Source organism: Pelobates fuscus, chromosome 5, assembly GCF_036172605.1.
Source record: "Pelobates fuscus isolate aPelFus1 chromosome 5, aPelFus1.pri, whole genome shotgun sequence".
NCBI classification, from domain to species: Eukaryota; Metazoa; Chordata; class Amphibia; order Anura; family Pelobatidae; genus Pelobates; species Pelobates fuscus.
Genome location: NC_086321.1, coordinates 328,340,214 through 328,362,015, shown reverse-complemented (window position 1 = coordinate 328,362,015; position 21,802 = coordinate 328,340,214). Strand labels below are relative to the sequence as shown.

The following is a 21,802-nucleotide window of genomic DNA, read 5'->3' as shown; positions in this document are numbered from 1 at the left end:
TTGCTCCCAGTAAAAGAAAAATCTTTGTTCAAAATCTTCTCAAAATAATATAAATAGACATACTGTGGAAAAAAAGTTCCTAAAGCTTCAGGGACACAGCATACAATCTACAAGTAGACTAAAGGGTTTGGAGCTTCTTGTCTATTCATACTATTTTAGGAAGTTTTTTTTTTGTTTTTTTGTTTTTTTTACTGGGAACAAACAGTGGTGAGTATATTAAAGCATATTCTTCTGATTATTTTTCATGGATTATATTTGAATGGACTGATGACCTCTTTGCGTTACTGAGCTTGGGGCTACATTACATGGTTACACGCTGGCCTGGCAGAGCTGGAGCTAGAGCCAACAAACTAGGGTTGCTCTTCAGGGCTTAGCTACGGAGAGACACCGAAGTTCTTGCCTAGGAGCTTCCCGCTCTGCGTAGGAAGGACACCTATGAGATCCCTTGTAAGTAGTTAAACTGTTCAAAAAGAGTTTTACTACTTATAACGGAGGGGTGCCAAGGAACACCTGGCACCATAACCACTATAGCAAGTTGTAGTAGTTATGGTGCTTGGAGTGTTCCTTGAAAAAAAATTGACTTTAATCTTCTCAGCCAATGAGAAATGCAAGGTTTAGATCAGGATAACTAATGGACGTTCCTACCATGGCGTTAGTAGTTAAGGTGAAAAGTGGCAACCATAGAACCCCATGTGAGAAGTCAAACTGTTCAAAACAGTTTGACTACTTATAACGGAGGGGTGCCAGGCCACTCCTGGCACCATAACAACTACATTAAGCTGTAGTTGTTATGGGATTTAGAGTGTTCCTTTAAGGTTTTAATTTCTAGAGAATAAATCAGAACTCTGATTTTGATTAATGCCCACAATGTGCATAAAATAATGCTAGATATTTTAATTTTTTCGCTTTTGTTTTAGCTGAATCCCTCCTGACAATGCTGAAGTGCATTTAATCATTGCTCTAGAAAATCAGAACAAGCATGTAATTCAACTCACCTTTATAAAGGTCAACAATTCTTTAACCATTGTGACATACTATAAGGATCATTGATATCTATTCATGTGTGCCGCACTGTATGTTTTCTGTACGCTTATCAAATCTTAAGCGTACAGAGTCCATCCTACAAAGGGTTTCAGTTTCTGACAAATAGGTCTCTGTTACCTTAGAGAAAACCCTAATTACAACTAAATAAAGGAGCTTCTTAGAAACTGGCATGAAAAGTGCCTGTGAAATTAATATATTAATAGGTAAACCCTGAGTACAAAGGCTACTGTTACTGCAATATGTATCTTTAAATACATGCTGTTTACTAAAAGTGGAAATTGACATGACTCCTTTAATCAGGTGGCTTCCTACTAGTTGATGATTTATGGATCTAACCACCACGACATGCAAAGACAACACCAAATGCAAAAGAAGAATAAAAGGATTTATACACCAAACTGAAATCTAATACAATATAGAATTATGAAACATCCTCTGTAGCATTCATTCAGGAAACACTTTTCCAGGAGGAGAATACCCCTTTGCTTAAATAAAGTAACTACTCAGAGGGACTTCTTTTTGCAATAACTCAGCTGTGAAATTTATAGGAACAGCTGTACTAAAGGTTTGGTTCATTGAGCAAAAAACACTATGTGGCCCAATGCGCAGGTTTCTTTTTACAAAGGGCACTATACGACGAGGTCTTAATGTTATGGGAGGAGACTTTACATTCCACTGCAGCCCTCGATACCTCAGGTGGAGGCAACCAGGCTCGCTCACAACTACACAATAGACTTAGTTACATAGTTACATAGCTGAAAAGAGACTTGCGTCCATCAAGTTCAGCCTTCCCCACATTTGTTTTTCTGCTGTTGATCCAAAAGAAGGCAAAAAAAAAACAGTTTGAAGCACTTCCAGTTTTGCAATAAACTAGGAAATAAATTCCTTCTTGACCCCAGAATGGCAGTCCGATTAATCCTTGGATCAAGAAGCTATTACCCTACATTAAAAAATGAAATCCTTGAATAGTCTGTTATTGCAAGTATGCATCTAGTTGCTGTTGGAACATCTGTATGGACTCTGATAAAACCACTTCTTCAGGCTGAGAATTCCACATCCTTATTGTTCTTACAGTAAAAAAAACTTTTCTTTGCCTTAGACGAAATCTTCTTTCTTCCAGTCTAAATGCATGTCCTCGTGTCCTATGTAAAGTCCGGTTTGTGAATAGATTTCCACACAATGGTTTGTATTGGCCCCGGATATATTTGTATAATGTTATCATATCCCCTCTGAGGCAACGCTTTTCTAAACTAAAGAGGTTTAAATTTGTTAACCTTTCTTCATAGCTGATATGTTCCATTCCTTTTATTAATTTTGTAGCCGGCCTCTACACTTTTTCTAGTGCCATAAAATCCTTCTTTAGAAAAGGTGCCCAAAATTGCACAGCATATTCAAGATGTGGTCTAACCAGTGATTTATAAAGAGGCAAAATGATATTCTCATCCCGAGAATGAATGCCCTTTTTCATGCATGACAATACCTTACTGGGCATAGCCACTGCTGATTGCACATCTCTAATTCGTTTCCATTAAGGGTATACGTTGCTTGTGTATTCTTTACGCCAAAGTGCATAACTTTTCATTTTTCAACATTAGATTTCATCTGCCATTTGAGTGCCCAGTACCCCAGTCTATCTAAATCCCTCTGCAGAAAAGAAATATCTTGCTCACATTGTATTTCTTTACAGAGCTTTGTGTCATCTGCAAACACTGAAACATGACTTTCAGTGCTTTTTTCAAGATCATGTATAAACATGTTAAATATTAAGGGTCCCAGAACAGAACCCTGAGGGACACCACTTGCCACCTCTGTCCAGCTTGACTTACTTTCCTGTTTATAAACATGATCTAGTTCAGTGGTTCCCAACCCAGTCCTCAAGTACCCACTACCAGTCCAGCATTTAGCATTTAGGGATTTAGAAGGGGAAAAAAAAACACTTTAGACACAACAGGGTAATCCCTAAATCCTGGATTGGTAGGGGGTACCTGAGGACTGGGTTGGGAACCCCTGATCTAGTTGATTGCTTCAGAGAACAACATCTCCAGCACATTGACTGTACTTATTATTCAAGAACACATGATTTATGCTCTTCGCTGGACTCCCTTTTTTTTCCACCATGATTTTCATTTGCTAAAACAAACTCCATCAACTTCATGACTTAATTTGGCCATTTCCCCATTCACTTGGCATTGGTGTCTTCCCTTGAAAGACTTAATGAGCCACATGGGATTGATTTCAAACTAGTTCAGGACATCAAGACTGTATTCACGAGCTACTAGTGAAAATGGGCCAATCAATGTACTGCAAAATATATATATAAATATATATACAATATAAATATTGTGCATTTATTTTGTAATACACGAATAGGCGCATTTTCCAAAAATTTGTTTAACATATCAAGTGAGAAAAAGTAGCCAATAATAGGAAAAAGAGGAAGAGCAGAAAAATTAGTTAGATAGATTTTTAAAAAATGTATTTTATATATTTTTAATGCTCCTCCTCTTTTTTTTCTTCTTTTAGCTACTTTAAATAAATATACAAATATACGGAAGATTTTTTTTTACTGCTCCTCCTTTTTACCTTCAGTTGGTCACACTTGTTCTGTGAATTAAATCAACATACATTTAGTGCTGTCCCCTTGCCATCAACCATTTTTTTTTTGCAATTAATCATCTCTTTTTTTGGCGACAGGACAGAAAGACGAATTGCAAAGCAACAATCATGCTTGTCCATCACGGTCATTTGTTCAGTTATTCGTCGATAAGATGCTTCGGAGATACAGAAAAAGAAAGATTCTAAAAGACCAGTTTTTCAGAACGGGAGGTAGAATGGGTTCTCAAAATCTTCAATAATTGGAGATCACTGAGCTGCTACAGTATTTTAATACCTTTAATCTTAAATACAGGGTTGACGGGGACTTCATGATATCAGGCCTAGATTCATTACCTCTAGATGCTATATAGTAATACCCCAGCAACAGGCGAAATCAATTATGCATGACCAATTTCAGATAAAATCGCCAAGGGTCACCATTGTTACCTTTACTGTTTACTGTAATGTTGACCATTTCTCAACAGAATCTAAGACTACAAGAACATTACGGGATTCTGCTCAAAAGCTCACCACCATGAAGTTATAGCTTTTTTGGAGGATCTCCTTTTCATATACTCTTGGCCAGAAATCTTTCCTTTTGGAATTCACTGCTGTGGCAAACCCTTATATCTAATGATTAATTATCAGAAATCAGAAATTAAAAATTTCACAATTCCCCAAAAAGATTTCCTTGTACTTAAAGAGGGATAACAAGGCCAGTCATGCTCATCTTAAAGTTAATATTTTTCTTAACCCTGGACTTGAAGTCTTTCTATATGGTTAAATATTTTCCCTTTATAAAAATGAATGCTTTTGGATTTAAAGAGATGGAACCAGCCTCATCTGTTGTGGACATGATAGGAGAATAGGGCAAAAAGACACTATTTCCACATATAATTTAATTATTCTTATTCTTATTAGAAATCCTCTTGATATTTGCTCTAATGTCAAATCTTGGATTCACTTATTTGTGATTGGTAACATAACCCTATGTATGTCCTCCACCCTCTTGATACTCCCAAAGAGAGGTTGGATCTGAATATGGTACTCCACCCAGTGGCCAGCCTAGTTATTTCTGGAAATGATACAACTCTGAATCACTCGATATCTTTCTTCCATTGCAAAACATCAAGGTCTGATTAAATCTCAGGCAACATTTGAGGCTAACTGTGAAAAGGAGATCGCACAAGCCAAATACATCAGACTTTTCTATGTTACACAATAGAGGCTCCTGTTTCCCTCTTTTTGTTTTCAAATAGAAGGAGTCGCTTAATATGACCTTTTTGGAAGAAGGCTGGTCTAAAATCATAACAGTAACACATAAATGTTCCCTATCTGCAAAAATGCAAGAAACCTCCTATAATATATTAACACACTTGTATCACAGAAACCCTCAATGATTGCATGCCAGGATTCCTGAGGTTTTGAAAGATTGCTGGCCAAGTAAATATCGGGAGACTATTATGTTCCATATTTGGTGGGATTGCCCAATCTGAATAAGAAAACATGTAAAGTGATCCAGAAACTCTCAGACTCACCAACTCCGTTTGAATTTTTTGCTCTACTCCTAATGTTACTTCTCCTAACCGCAACAATGTCTGCAATGCATTCCTATACAGTCTGGATTAGTCGGACGGAGAAAATTAGATGGTGAATCCCATGATGCGGAAAGTCAAGATAAAAGATTTCTAGACGTACAGATAGTTTTACTGGTTGGAGTACCTTTACATCTCAGATCTGAATGTGAATGTCATGTTGAGTGATAGCTACCTCATGCCTCCATAAACATAGAAAAATCTTACTGTATTCAAGCCTGAAGTTGTAGCTCTGCATGCTGTTTGCCTCAGAAAAACAAGCTGTCTGCTGACATCAGTAGACGTGGTGGCCTGATCCAATCACAATGCTTCTCCATAGGATTGGCTGAGACTGACAAAGAGGCAGATCAGGGGCAGAGCCAGCATGATTCAAACACAGACTCAATGAATCAATGAATCAATGAATCTCTATGAGGAAAGTTCAGTGTCTGCATGCAGAGGGTGGAGACACTGAATGTTTGGATGCATTTTAGGCAGCCATGACCCAGGAAGGATCTCTAACAGCCATCTGAGGAGTGGCCAGTGAAGTTATCACTAGGCTGTCATGTAAACACTGCATTTTCTCTGAAAAGACAGTGTTTACAGCAAAAGGCCTGAAGGGAATGATTCTACTCACCAGAACAAATTCAAAAATAACCCTTCACACCACTGCATTAAAACCCATCCCCCGCCTGCAGTTCCTCCACACTGCTGTATAATTATCTCCAAAGATGGCCTATTAAAGTGCCACTGTCACAAATTACACAATTGAAGGTGTTATTTCTCTCTGTATCACTGGATATTTAGGGCTAACAATGAAATGGTGCCAAAATTAGAACCAGGACTGTTCAGAGCTTAACTCTGGTCTCCATGGTGCGAGGAATTGGGGAGAGGCACGAGTCGAAAATAGGAGGATAAAGAGGCACAAGTGGGTAATTAGAGTGGGGAAATAGGGAGGGGTAATAAGGGGTGAATTAGATAGGGAGAAGAGGACCACTCCTTGATGAGTGGTCTATCTCCTGATGGGTGGATATATATAAATTAGGCCTTGGGCCCCTCCATATGCCTCAGAAGCGGTCCATGGCCTAATTTTGCTTGAGGGCCCAGACTGCTGTCAGTCCATACCTACCTGGCAGAGGACCAAGCAGGAGATTGTGCTGTGTTATAGGACTACTAGGGAATGTAGTTTTGGACTACAAGTGGACTACATTATCTATATAAGATGATAATATTAATAAATAAACAATAAATTCCCCCCCAAATTATTATAAATTCAAAACTTCTCACGGCCCCTGGTGCTTGTGTCGGCGCAGCCACGTAGATACTGTCTCTGCGCACAAGTCTTTGGTTGGCGCGGCCACATCTGAGCAGAGTGGTCACGCCGTAAAGGGGAATAACTTACCTGGATCGCAGCGGATTGCCGCTCGACCCTCGTCCCAGACGGTTCCCAGTTGGTGCTGCGTTCTTAGGGACACCGTCCGCTGCGGTCCCGATATTCATACTCAATGTCCTACTATTCTTAACAAAAATGGCGCCTACATGCGTGTGACGTCACATCATTGACGCACACGCACTTTTTGTGGTTAAAAGTCAAGTTTTAACCAATTAAAGCACAGGGAGGCATATTTAAACCCGGAATAGCCTTTTCTCGGTGCCCTGTCATGGTTTACACTTGTTGGTTGTCTGAGAGTGCATTCCTGTTCATTGGACTTTCTGGTATTTGACTTTGGCATATTTGACTTTCCCTACTTCTGGTATCCTGACTTTTGGCTAGTTCTGCGTTTATTGTCTATTTCTGTATCCTTGACTTCGGATTGCTTATTGACCATTCTTAGGCCCGGTATACAGGGCTGGTGCAAGGATTCTTGCCGACCTAGCCAACAATCCATTTTGCTGCCCCCTCATAAATGCAACTACATTGTCTCAGAAGTTTATTCACTAAATTCTGAATTGCAGTGTAGAGACACACACACTTCCCCATACATACACACTGTCTAATACATACATTAATAGTGCCCAGTACATACATCCATACACACATACTACCTAATGAATACATCAATAGACACAAACTGCCCAATACATATATCCATACACACATACTACCTAATATTTATATCCATACACGTATACTGCCTAGTACATACATTAATGCATTTGGTGGGATTTAATGTATAATAATGGAGGGATTCAATTCACATGAACTTTAAGTAAAACATTTTTTTGTTTTACTATAGAGTTATATTAATATATATCATAAATATAATTTAATATATAAGAATCTCTTTACATGGTAACGCACACACTAGCACACACACTTTCGCTGTCATGCGTACACTGTCACTTACACACTTACACAAAATAGCAGCGCTTAAACCAAGAATGCACACAAAAGTGTGCATAGAGAAGCAATAATTATCAAAAAAAAGCGCGCAAAACTAATCTGTAAATATAAAAAACAAATAATAGTGCAGACAGTCTGAATAAACATAAATGAAAAAAAGAGGGAATCTAAGGGAAAGAACTCCCTTAGGAAAGAGAAGGGCAGGACCTCCAGTTGAATAGTATCACAAACAATTTATTTGATAACAAAAGTTAAAAATAGTATAGACTCGCAGAGTCACCCACATAAAAGCATGTAAAATAGTCAAGAGTGCAAATCACTTCCTGGTTTCGTTCCGATCACGTGATCCGCTTCCGGGTCCGCCCCTATGATGACGTACGTGTGACGCGTTTCGCCCGCCTCCACAGGCTTCCTCCGGTCAGAGGAAGCCTGTGGAGGCGGTCGGAGGAAGCCTGTGGAGGCGGGCGAAACGCGTCACACGTACGTCATCAGAGGGGCGGACCCGGAAACAGATCACGTGATCAGAACGAAACCAGGAAGTGATTTGCACTCTTGACTATTTTACATGCTTTTATGTGGGTGACTCTGCGAGTCTATACTATTTTTAATTTTTGTTATCAAATAAATTGTTTGTGATACTATTCAATTGGAGGTCCTGCCCTTCTCTTTTACACAGTATAATTGAACTGCCAGTGGATACACCTTTTGGAACGATCTCCAGTGTGGGGATATCCCCTCTACAAAGGAGTTTGCAAACCCAGAGCCAGGGGTGATAGGGCTCTGGGACATGTGAGTTCTTTCCCTTAGATTCCCTCTTTTTTCATTTATGTTTATTCAGACTGTCTGCACTATTATTTGTTTTTTATATTTACAGATTAATTAAACCCTGTATATTTACACACAGCTACTAAAACATCTGGTATTGTTCTATATAACCCTATCACTCCTGCTCCGTCATATAGCTGTCTCCATAAATGAACTATTGTAACACCCTTTACTATAACTCCTGTTGAATCATATTAGTATATCTATAACACCTTCTTCTGTATTATATAAGTATACAACTTCAGTTGCAACATATAAACTTCTCTCAGCAACTCCCTGCATTGTATCATATAAAGCACTCTGTATACCTTCTCCTATGTATCATATACAGTTGTGCTTGAAAGTTTGCATACTCTGGCAGAAATTGTAAAATTTTGGCATTGATTTTCACTGATCATACAACAAATTTCTTTTTTTGAAGGATAGTGATCATATGAAGGCATTTTTTTATCACATAGTTGTTTGGCTTCTTTTTAAATCATAACAATAGAAATCACCCAAATGGCCCTGATCAAAAGTTTACATACCCTTGAATGTTTGGCCTTGTTATAGACACACAAGGTGACTATACATGTGCAATTTGTTTCATTCCGAATGTACATTCGGACCAATTTCTTGCAATGCAGACATTCGGATGCTTACGAATGCCCGACGTTCGAATTGACAAAGTGCCGAACCGAATTGCTGAAGTCCTGAATTGCCGAAGTTCCGAAATGGGTTATGGGAAGGATTAGGGTTAAGGTTTACAGTTAGGGATAAGGTTAGGAGTTAGGGTTACGGGTAGGGTTAGGGTAAGGGTCCGAATTACGGAATTCCCGAATTTCGGACGTGCCGAACCAAATGCGATTGGTTCGAATTGCCGGAGCAGACAAAAAAAATTTCTTACCCGAATTTCCGAAACAAATTTTTTGCCCACGCACATCCCTAAAGGTGACACACACAAGTTAAAATTAAGAGGTTCATTTTCCACACGTCTGTTTTTTTAAATTTAAATTACTGTCTGTGTATAAATAGTCAATGGGTTCGTTAGCTCTCACGTGAATGCACTGAGCAGGCTAGATACTGAGCCGTGGGGAGCAGAAAAGAAGTGTAAAAAAACCTGCGTAACAAGGTAATAGAACTTTAGAAATATGGAAAAGGATATAAAAAAATATTCAGCCTTGTTCGGGATACAAAGAAAAACCCACAGGTAACCTCAGGAGAAATACAGCTCTGGAAAAGGACGGTGTGGTTGTTTCAAGGAGCACAATGCGACGATACTTGAACAAAAAATAGCTGCATGGTCGAGTTGCCAGAAAAACGCCTTCACTGCGCCAATGCCACAAAAAAGCCTGGTTACAATATGCCTGACAACATGTTGACACGCCTCACAGCTTCTGGCACACTGTATTTTGGAGTCATGAGATCAAATTAGATCTTTATGGTCACAACCATGAGCACTATGTTTGGAGAGGGTTCAACAAGGCCTATAGTGAAAAGAATCCCTACTGTGAAGCATGTTGGTGGCTCACTGATGTTGGGGGGGGGGGGAGCTCTAAAGGCACAGGAATCTTGTGAAAATTAATGGCAAGATGAATGCAGCATGTTATCAGAAAATATTGGCAGACAATTTGCATTCCTTTGCATGAAGGCTGCGCATGAGACGCTCTTGCACTTTTCAGCATGACAATGACCCTAAACTCAAGGCCATGTTGGCCCCTAAGTGGTTACAGCAGAAAAAGGTGATAACTTAGTATCATCGAGCCACTATGGGGGGATCTCAAACGTGCGGTACATGCAAGACGACTAAAGACTTTGCATGACCTGGAGGCCAAGATGAATGGGCAGCTATACAATGGTGTATCCTGGTTTTGTGCTGCCCTAGTGTAGCGTTACTTACCTTATCCGGGGGCCGGCCGCGGTCCTCTCTTCAAGCCTAGGCAGGAGAAAACTCAGGCGCTCCCCCCCCTCAGCGCCACCCCCACCCAACCCTTCCCCCCTGCCCCACCTTCTAAATACACACACACACATTCACTGACAAATACGCATACACTAGCTAACAGAAACACACACACTAACAGACACACACACACTAACAGACAAACACACTCACTCACTAACAGTCACACACACACTCACTAATAGACACACACACTCACACACACTAATAGGCAAACACACTCACATTCACTAACAGACACACACACACTCACTAACAGACACACATACACTCACTAACAGACACACACACACATACTAACAAACACACACTCACTAGCATACACACACACACTAACAGACACACACTAACAGACACACACAGACGCACACACTCACATTATGACGTCATATTCCGGCTCCTGGCATCACTCTGCAGCGCGCGAGGGAGCTGAGCAGACAGCTCAGGGGAAAGTGCTCCCTCGTCAGCCCGGCTTGTCAGTTAGCCGCAAGGCTAACAAGACATTTGCCCTGGGCATTCCGGGGCGGCTTTTTTCCCCGCCCCCTGGAAAATGCCGCTCAAGGCAAATGCCTTGTTTGCCTTGCGGCTAAAACGTCCCTGCAGCTATACCACTTGCAAGAATTAGGGGCCTCATGGACAACTATTACAAAAGACTTCACGCTGTCATTAATGCTAAGGGGGGCAATACAAAGTATTAAGAACTAATGGTATGAGTACTTTTGAACAGGGATCATTTCATTATTTATTTTTTTCGTTGCCATATTTTGTTTTATGATTGTGCTATTCTGTTATTACCTACAGTTGAATATGAATCCCATAAGAAATAAAAGAAATGTGTTTTGCCTGCTCAAAATTTGTAATTTAAAAATGGTACATATATTACCAATTCTCCAAGGATATGCAAACTTTTAAGCACAACTGTAAACCTCTCTCCATACCTCCTCCTATTTATTATATACTCTCTCAATGTCTTCTATTTATAATACAAGTCTCTCTCTATGCATCCTCCCATTTATCCTTTAAGCCTCTCCCTGTAAGTCCAATTTATCATATGTCTCTCTCTATATTTTCAATTTATTATATAGGTATCCCTCTATACCTCATATTTATCATATGAGTCTCTATCTATGCCTTCTCCTATTTATCATGTAAGCCTCTCTCTATGACTCCTCTTTTCATTTTCCTAGTGTTCCATATAACCTTTACAAAAAGCATGTCCTCTTGTCACTGTATATCATTATATAGTATTATATTATTAAGATAATAATACCCATTTTCTCTCCCTTTTCCCCCTGTTTTGACATGCTCTCCCAGGAGTTTGGATCGTGTGGACTCCCTGGACATTCTCTCCCCCCCAAATTTCTCCAACTGGGAAGAGGACTATAACCAGCTGACCGAGAGTGCAACAGAGGAGGGCAGCCTGTGCCAGGTGAGAACAAATATGATCATTGTGTCCTTTTAAGCCCCTGTCTCAAGAGAACACACCACTGCCCAAATACAAAAAATAGAATAGCTATACTCCTATAAAAACATGGATAAATGTAATAATGGTATATCTAAAAACAGCTTGCAAAACCTGCACTCTTGTTTGAAGCATTTGAAAGCCCACCCCTTCTAACTCCGTCTAGACTTTCTGTGGCTGTCCAATCACAGACTTCCCGATGCAGCTCAATGAGAAGTCTTTGCAAGGTAGGTGTTCTGAGCAGTTGCTTGCTTGTCTGATTGACAGCCGAGTGGGTGCAACAAGGTTAATTTACAAAAGTGCCCATATCTATAGAAATCTGCACTTTTTGCAAATGTAAAAAAAAAAGAGAAGCTTAAAGGGACTCTCCAGTGACAGGAAAACAATCAGTTTCCTGGCACAGCAGGTCCCCTCTCCCTCCCACCTCCCAATCCCCGGTTGCTGAAGGGGTGAAAACCCCTTCAGTGACTTACCAGAGGCAGCGACATGTCCCATGTCGCTGCTTCTTCCTCCGCTCCTCCTCTTCATTATGTCGGCCGGTGGGCGAGACTGGTCCCGCCGGCCGGCGAGACCTAATGTGCATGCACGGCAATGCCGCGCATGCGCATTAAAGCTCTCCATAGGAAAGCATTGAAAATCCTTTTCAATGCTTTCCTATGGGGAACTGAGTGATGCTGGAGGTCCTCACACAGCGTGAGGACGTCCAGCGACGCTCTAGCACAGGTTTTCTGTGCTATAATCCGGGAAGTGCCCTCTAGTGGCTGTCTAGTAGACAGCCACAAGAGGTGGAGTTAACCCTGCAAGGTAATTATTGCAGTTTATAAAATACAGCAATAATTACAGTTGCAGGGTTAAGGGTAGTGGGAGTTGGCACCCAGACCACTCCAATGGGTAGAAGTGGTCTGGGTGCCTGGAGTGTCCCTTTACGTGCTTTAGGGGTCTGGAGAGTGCATTTAAGTGGACTGTGTTTTTCAGTATGTTTTATGTTGCCTGCCCAGTGGATATTTTCATGACACCAATTACATTAAGCTTTCTGATAACAGAATGTAACTTGTTGAGTACACTAGTGATATAACATTGTCAGCACGCTTGTTTTTGTGCATTTTTTTTACATCAGATAATACACACTTCGGCAAAAAAAGTTTACCTCTCCAGCATATCCTTTACTCCATGCACATAAGTGGTTCCTGACGGTTTTATACAAAGTGCTTGGGTTTGACTTGGCTTGTGTAGCTTGACTTATTTCTGACTTATTTTCCCGACTGATGGTCTTGCCATACATTTATGCAACTCAAGAACATAGCGCGCATCCGCCCATATCTAACGCCGGACGCGGCTAAGATATTGGTTCATGCTGTTGTTCTCTCTCGCCTCGACTACTGCAATCCCCTTCTGACCGGTCTTACATGTTCCCAGCTTGCACCGCTGCAATCTATAATGAATGCGGCTGCAAGGCTTATTTTCCTGTCCGGTCGCACCTCCCACGCCTCCACGCTCTGTCAGTCCCTGCATTGGCTTCCAGTTAGATATAGGGCCCAATTCAAAATTCTGTCACTTGCTTACAAATCCCTACATAATGCTGCTCCAACATACCTATCCTCCCTCATACACAAGTATGTCCCGTCGAGACCCCTGCGCTCATCCCAAGACCTACGCCTATCCTCTGCCCGGATCCCCACCTCTGACGCTCGCCTTCAAGACTTCTCTAGGGCTGCACCTATTCTGTGGAACTCCCTTCCCTCCTCAATCAGACTTTCACCCAGCCTCCACTCCTTCAAAAAATCTTTGAAAACTCACTTCTTCGTTAAAGCGTATCAATTAAACTGTCAGCAGGCTTCTCATCCCCCACCCCATGACTCCTTTCCTGCAACTGTCAAAAATGACCTACCAAGCACTCAATAAACCCTTCTCTAACAAACTATTTAATTCCCCTACTTTAACCCGTTTGTGTCACTACCCCACTCCCTCTAGCATGTAAGCTCATTGAGCAGGGCCCTCAACCCCCTCTGTTCCTGTACGTCCAGTGGTCTGATCTCAATTATGTGTCTGTTAGTCCACCCATTGTACAGCGCTACGGAATTTGTTGGCGCTATATAAATAATAAAATAATAATAATAATAATAATGCTAAATCCTGGCATCCTAAGTACAGCTTGTCTACTGTTTTGAATTTACCTGTGTTCCGGTATTAGTTACTTTTAACTTCCATAGAATTTCATATTAAAACCCACCACCTCTCTAGCCTGTCTAAATTTGAAAACATATTGGAGTTGTATTGGGATGGGAGGGCAGGCTTTCAATAGGGTGTTCACTGGGAAGTGGACATGCCAACCCATCTTAATCATTTTACCCAAAATGTTTGCATGGCCAACAATTTTTTTTTAGTTTTTTTTCTTACAAATCAATTCAGAGAAACCAAATGTTTTCACCGTGCCCAAGTCTACTATTTTGTACTTTATCTGGCAACTTGCATGCCACTAGCATTGATCATTTGCACATGCATTACTCGACAGGAGCACAAGATATTGTCCCAAATTAACAGCTTTAGTATTAACAAATAATGTGGGACATAACAGGGACACAATCGGTGATGGCTGCCAATTCTTGGCCTGGTGAGCAGGTATAAAGGATTGGCATTATTTGTGAGACTTACAGATCTCAGTGTGGATGGTCCTACTTATGATCAACATGCAATATATAAATGTGATCTATGGAGGCTGCTGGAGTTTCAAAGTATTTCATTATCCATCTTTGCAACATCCATTAGAATAACCTGTACAGTGTGATGGAACATTAAAGGACCACTATAGGCACCCAGACCACTTCAGCTTAATGAAGTGGTCTGGGTGCCAGGTCCATCTAGGGTTAACCCTGCCTGCTGTAAACATAGCAGTTTCAGAGAAACTGCTATGTTTTTATATAGGTTAATCCAGCCTCTAGTGGCTGTCTCATTGACAGCCGCTATAAGCGCTTCCGCACTTCTCACTGTGATTTTCACAGTGAGAAGACGCCAGCTTCCATAGGAAAGCATTGAGAATGCTTTCCTATGGACTGACTGAATGCGCGTGCGGCTCTTGCCGCACATGCGCATTTGGCTGAAGAGGGAGGAGAGTCCCCAGCGCCGAGCGCTGGAGAAAGATAAGCCTTTAACCCCTTCCTCCCCCTAGAGCCCGGCGGGATGGGGACCCTGAGGGTGGGGGGGACCTATTAACACTATAGTGCCAGGAAAACGAGTTTGTTTTCCTGGCATTATCGTGGTCCTTTAACAAAGATCTGTCCCCAAGCACATACCCACACAGTGCTAGGCTAGCAAAGGCCCTGCACAATTACTGCCTGCTGCCTCACTCTTTCAGAATTGTGAAAACAGATATCCCAGCTCACCTCTGCCTTGGTTATTTTTCATAATAACAGTTTTTAACTGCAGCCCGCAACCATCTTGTGAGCACTTCCATACTACTGGATCAGGAGGCCCCTCTTTCCCCCTTGAAAGCCCTCCCATGATTGATGTTAACGGCCCACAGGGACTCTTTAACGCTATTCAATACAGAATACAGAAATCTGTCCCTCAACCTGACTGCATTAAAGATCTCCCACTGACTTACCTGAGCTCATTGACAGCAACCCTTGTATTACCATGCATTAGTTGTGGGAGGATGGGATATCATATGCCACATGGGACTTCAAATGGAGCTGTAGACCTGCTCTAGCATTTTTCCCCCGAATCCCAGGCAAACTACCCTCCTGCAGAAAAAGGTAAGTAAACAGGAGGGTGGCTAGATATTATAAAACATATATTTCGCCATGCTTTTGTTTGTCTGGTTCGTGTGTATTTATAAGTGTGTGTGTGTGTGTGTGTGTGTCTGCACGCCTGTTTGGGAGTATATCAGTGGGGCGCCTTGCCGACAGTTTTGTAAGGGGTTCCAAAATTTCTGACGTCAGTCCTGTTGCTTTGAATCATATAATGAATATTATCCTAGCAACCTACTTTTCTACTCTACCCTTACCTTTTGTGTCACTTTACCCCACTCCCTCTAGCATGTAAGCTCATTAAGCTGGGCCCTCAATCCCTCTGTTCCTGTGCGTCCAAATTGTCTGGTTACAAATACGTGTCTGTTAGTCCACCCATTGTACAGCGCTACGGAACTTGTTGGCACTTTATAAATAAAATTTATAATAATAATAATAACATAGCAGTAAAGGCGATGTTAAGCCTAAAAGGACTATTAAATTGGGAGCTAAGTTTGGCCTCGATTTTATATTGTTGGATAATCTCTACATCTGTCCGCCATGGCGGTATAATCCCTGACTAAGGATATGAGGTATATCACTTGATCCAATAGGAATTGGTGCAATAGAAATGGAAATAAATATTAGTGTATAGTGTAGTATATTCAGTATCTTAGGTGTGGAGAATAGTATATAAATATATGCAGTAACATTTTATGGAGTCCAGAGATGGCTACTACTAGATGACATGAAATGGTATAATCCCCACCTTTGGATATGTAGGTGGTAGTAGTCCTCACATTAATACTATGTGGATTAAAACATAATAAAATATAGTGCACACTGAGGTTGAATAGTACAAATAAATCATTGGATATGTACTCAAAAATATGGAGCAAAAAGGTTTTGTTTTTTTGTTCAATCATCAAAGCGTGGGAGGCACACTGCCCGCCAAGGAATATGGTGTCCAAATATCAGGAACAAGACAGAATGGTCCACTAATATAAGGAAATCACTAGATTTTCTCTTTAAAAATACATAAAACAATAAACGTAACACTAACACGTTTCACCACATGAGTTGTGATAAATGTGATAAAGCCCACTTTGATAAAGCCCAACTAATATGGTGAAACGCGTTAGTGTTACTTTACTGCCTAGTGCCCAGCGGTAGAGCTTACTCATAGGCGTGCGCACGGGGTGTGCCGGGTGTGCCTAGGCACACCTTAAACCCCGCGGCACGTTTATGTATTGAGACCGGCAGGGGAGATCTCAGGATCCCCCCTGTCGGCTCATGCAGAGCCGGCGCTATCCGAGCGCCGGCTCTGCTCTAAGCCTCCCCTCACCGACCCACATGCAGGGAGGGAGGCAGGAGAGGACCAGCGGAGCTCTTGCCAGCAGCTCCGCCGGGTTCCTCTCGCGTGATCTGAGCGTTGCCGTGGCAACGCTCAGATCTCGCGAGAGTGAACTCTAGCACCGCAGGCTAGAGTTCACTCTCCACTGGACCACCAGGGAAGGCAGCAGCAGCAAGGTCCCCCCTCCCTACATAAGGTAAGAAGGGAGGGGGGATAATTACTAAACGGCCCCCACACAATACACACAATCCCCCAAACATACAGCACACACACACAGCACCCTCACACATACAGCACACAAACAGCACCCCCCCACACACAGCATCTACACACACAGCACCCTCACACACACCTCTATACCTCTATACCTCACACACACAGCACCCTTACACACACACACACACATCACCCTCACACACACATCACCCTTACACACACTAACAGCACCCTCACACACACACACATCACCCTCACACATACACACTAACAGCACCCTCACACACACAGCACCCTTACACACACACACAGCACCCTTACACACAGCACCCTTACACACACATACAGCACCCTTACACACACAGCGCGCTCACACACACACAGCGCCTTCACACACACACACAACGCCTTCTCACACACAGCACCCTTACACACAAATACAGCACCCTTACACACAAATACAGCACCCTTACACACACATACAGTGCCCTCACACACAGCGCCTTCACACACACACACAGTGCCTTTACACACACACAACGCCTTCACACACACAGCACCCTTACACACACATACAGCGTCATTACACACACAGCGTCCTCACACACACATTGCCCTTACACACACAGCGCCTTCACACACAGTGCCTACACACACACACAGCAGTATATGTGTGTGTATGTGTATGTGTGTGTGTGTGTGTGTATATATATATATATATATATATATATATATATATATATATACGTGGCATGTGTGTTTGTGCTTTAGGGTGCACACCCTTATACAATAGGCGTTGCACGCCTATGAGCTTACTGTTAGCTCTATAAACTGTAAGTGTAATCATTTAAAAAAAATTAAACAGGGGGCGGAGCCTGACAGCACAACCGACTAGACGCCATTTTCTGAGCTCCGTGCGCTGATTCATAGAATCCAGCTAATATCTCCACCATCCTGGGGAAACTCGACGAAAGAGTGACAAATATTGCCACAGCACGCCACCCTGATTCCGCCGATGCCTTTTTTACATACCCCGGGCAAGAAAATCCAGACCCGCGGCACCAAGGCCTACCGCGCCATCCGGCACACTCCAGCAGTCTTCGGAGGCCCACTAGACCTAGACTGGGACGACCCCGATCCCGACTACCTGAACCTGCTAACGGGCGACATGGGGAGAAAATCCCAAAGACAAACTGCGCCCGCAGCCAAGCCGCAACACGACATCAGCTACATGCTGCAGCAACCGGCATTAGTAAAAACCCCGTTATTACGGGAGCCCTCACCTGCCCGGGAGCACCCCCTCTCACCGGTACGGACAGCTAGCAAGACCACACAGAAAAGCCCTACCGTGTCGGACAAGGGTACTCCTAGCCCGGAAAACGCAGACTCACCGGCGACCAAACGGGAGCTGCAAGAAATGTTAACCGGTCTCCAAAATAACCTCAGAAGGATGTGGGAGGCAGATCTGGAGGCCCTCAAAATGGAGGTACAGTCAGTCCAGGGCCGCACACAAGCCACTGAGCACAATGTGACAGACCTGCAAAAAGGACTTAAAGAATTGAGCGACAGGGTGCAACACATACAGACTCAACAAGCAGAAACGAACAGACACCTGTTAATACTCGACGACAGGAGCAGGAGGAAGAACATAAAGCTAAGGGGAATAGCCGAAAACATACCCCTGGAGGAGCTACCGCACTTCATAAGAAGGTTAGTGGCATCACTACTCCCAGCCAAAGAGGCTAAATACTTCTCATTTGATGGGGCGTACCGAATAGCAAAATCCCCCAAGGCTCCTGCAACCGCGCCGAGAGACATCATCCTCAGGTGCCAAACGATGTCCAACAAATTAGCCCTGTTAGCGGCGATGAAAGGAAAGTCACCATACGGCTTTGAGAACTGTAAAATATCCTTTTTTCAAGATCTCAGTAGAGCCACACTACAGTGGCGCAAAGCCATGCAACCCCTCACACAAGCTCTGCAGAAGGCAGGCCTGACGTACAGATGGGCGACACCGCAAACTATATGGATCACCAAGGGAGAGAAATATTATAAAGCCACAGACCCAGCCGACACTCCTGCGCTCCTAACAGCCCTGGACATACAACCGCAGCAGAGCCCAGTCCAAGGACCACTGGACATGCAGCTCCTCACGGATACTGACTCAGACACATCCACCACTGAACACAGGAGAACTGGAAGACCAAAAACTTGAATAGACCAGCGTACCCTAATAACCCAAGCCGCAGAGACATTCTTGAGAACTCTATTAGCTTAAAGCTACTAAATGTTTAATGTTTTACGTTTTAAGTTCCACACTTTATACTTAATTTCAGACATCCAAAAATACACTCAAATAGGCACCTAATACAACCGACCAACCCCAAGGACACACACACAACGCACACACAAAGCTCAGGACACTCCCCCCCCCTCCCTTACTACCAGACACGCCAGAGAGGGACTGACTGGAAACTAAAGGGACTCACATAGAAGATGACGAATCAATAGCAACCAGCTCACGGACCAGCTCCACCAGAAACACGACTACCAACCCCCTTGCAAAACCACATGGAGCCTCAATACACATACACCTCAACGGCACGTTATCCACTCGATCGCGTGCATAGCGGGGGGTCATACCCACATAGCACCCATATCGATACAACCTGACAGACCACCAAAACCTACAAAAAGTGCAACATACCACGTTGACTGATTATATGCACAATGTTTAACTATGTACCGCCTTAAATGTAACATATGTTTCAAAAGTCTTAAAAACGGTGTATATTTTTGCCTGCAAACCTGCACCAAAAATAAAGAATTAATAAAAAAAAATAAAAAAAAATTAAACAATATTAAGTCCTACTACACTAAATAGTCCTAATTTCATCTTATCTTATTACATACTTGGCCACATCTGAGGATTTCTCATGAAGCTGCTCCCTACATTCTATGAACACATCCAACTCTGACCAGATTTGGGTTGTTTGAGCTGTGTTTTACACCACACTGCAAGCGCTAGAAACCCAGCTTCTTCATTTTTATAGAAGCTTTATAAATTATTTAATATTTTTGGATAAACGTTTAAAATTATTTATTATTATGAAGAATATTGAACTTTTTAAAAATGTTAAAACATTTTTAATAGTTTTCAATATATTGATATGTTGTTTTATATATTATATTTTTGATATTTTAACATCTTGAAAAAAGAATGAAATGTTTATCCAAAAATAAATAAGTCATTTGGAAAGCTTATCCAGCAATATTAAATTGAGTCCTTAATTACCAAATTATGGTCCAATTAAGACAACAGATTCCTGCCAAATACAATAGTGCCAGTAAATCATATGGTAATAAATCTGTTATTTTGGACAAAGCACAAAAGTGGAAGGTCATGAGTTTACCTCTTTGGAAGTAGAACTAGAAGCTGCTGTTAATATATCATCGCATATTGGAAAATTCACACATTATTATTACTGGTATTTATATAGTGCCAACATATTCCGTAGTGCTTTACAATGTTATCAAAGGGGGAGATTTAACAATAAATGAGACAATTACAAAAACAGGAACGATTGGTTGAATAGGGCCCTGCTCAAGCAAGCTTACAGTCTATAGGAGGTGGGGCGTAAAGACCCAACAGGACAGGAGGAAGCAATCAAACAAGGTGGAGTTAAGCAGAGCTGGAGGAGAGAGTAGAGTGCTGCCCTTTAGGAGAGAGCAAGGGACAGGAATGGGAGGTAGAGGTTACTCTGGGAGGCCATCATTTTTCCTAAAGAGATGGGTTTTGAGGCACTTTTTAAATGATTGAAGACTAGGGGAAAGCTTGATGGTCGTAGGCAGGCTATTCCAAAGGAAAGGAGCCACCCGCGAGAAGTCCTGCAAGCGTGAGTTGGCCGTATGGGTGCGAGCAGCATACAGGAGAAGGTCATGGGCAGAGCGAAAAGACAGAGTAGGGGCATACCTGCAGATCAGTGAAGAAATATATATATACAAAATAATTTAAAACTTTAAGAACAAAAATAGTAACAACGGTGTTCAAGAGTTTTAAAAACGCAGCTACTTTTTACATTTTAATTTAAGTTTTGCTAACTCTAAACGTGTAATTTAATTAATAAAATCAATGATTTACACCAAGCATGTCATGACAATGGACATCTTTGCGGCCCGATGAGCAGCGAGTACATGCTGGTGTTAAAGCAGAGTAGGCATCTGCTTTCCCCACATTGCAACTGCCTACTCTGCTAACATTTACCCGGCCAGGGAGGAGGGCCAGCGAGGGAGCTCAGTGTTCCAGCTCCTCACTGCTCCCTTGCGAGCGACGTCTGTAGTGTAGCCGGGCGCCGGAATATGACATAATTAAAACTAAACTGCGCGCGAGGGAGCAGTGAGGAGCAGATAGAAGATCCCCACTGGACCCCAGGGAGAGGCCCCACATCAGCTCCCAAAGGTAGCGAGCAATAAAGAAAATGATGTGGGTGCAAGAATGTGTGTCAGTGAGTATGTGTGTGTGAGTGTGTCTGTCTGTCAGTGAGTGTGAGTGTGGCTGTCTGTTTGTGTCTGTCTGTCTGTGAGTGTGTGTGTGTCTGTCAGTGAGTGTGTGTGTGTGTCTGTCAGTGAGTGTGTGTCCGTGTGTGTGTGTCTTGTTTGTGTCTGTCTGTCTGTGAGTGCGGGTGTGTCTGTCAGTGTCTGTGTGTGTCTATCAGTGAGTGTGT

The 21,802-nt window shown here is 42.3% G+C and overlaps 1 protein-coding gene across 2 annotated transcripts in view; it reads left to right on the top strand.

Annotated features, from left to right (window-relative positions):
* Positions 1-21,802, top strand: part of DLGAP4 (DLG associated protein 4) — a 175,323-nt gene that overhangs the window by 82,447 nt on the left and 71,074 nt on the right. For both annotated transcript variants that reach the window (XM_063455661.1, XM_063455660.1), the window contains exon 6: positions 11,636-11,750. In XM_063455661.1, the coding sequence (XP_063311731.1) occupies positions 11,636-11,750 (115 nt within the window). The remainder of the gene's footprint in view (positions 1-11,635; positions 11,751-21,802) is intronic.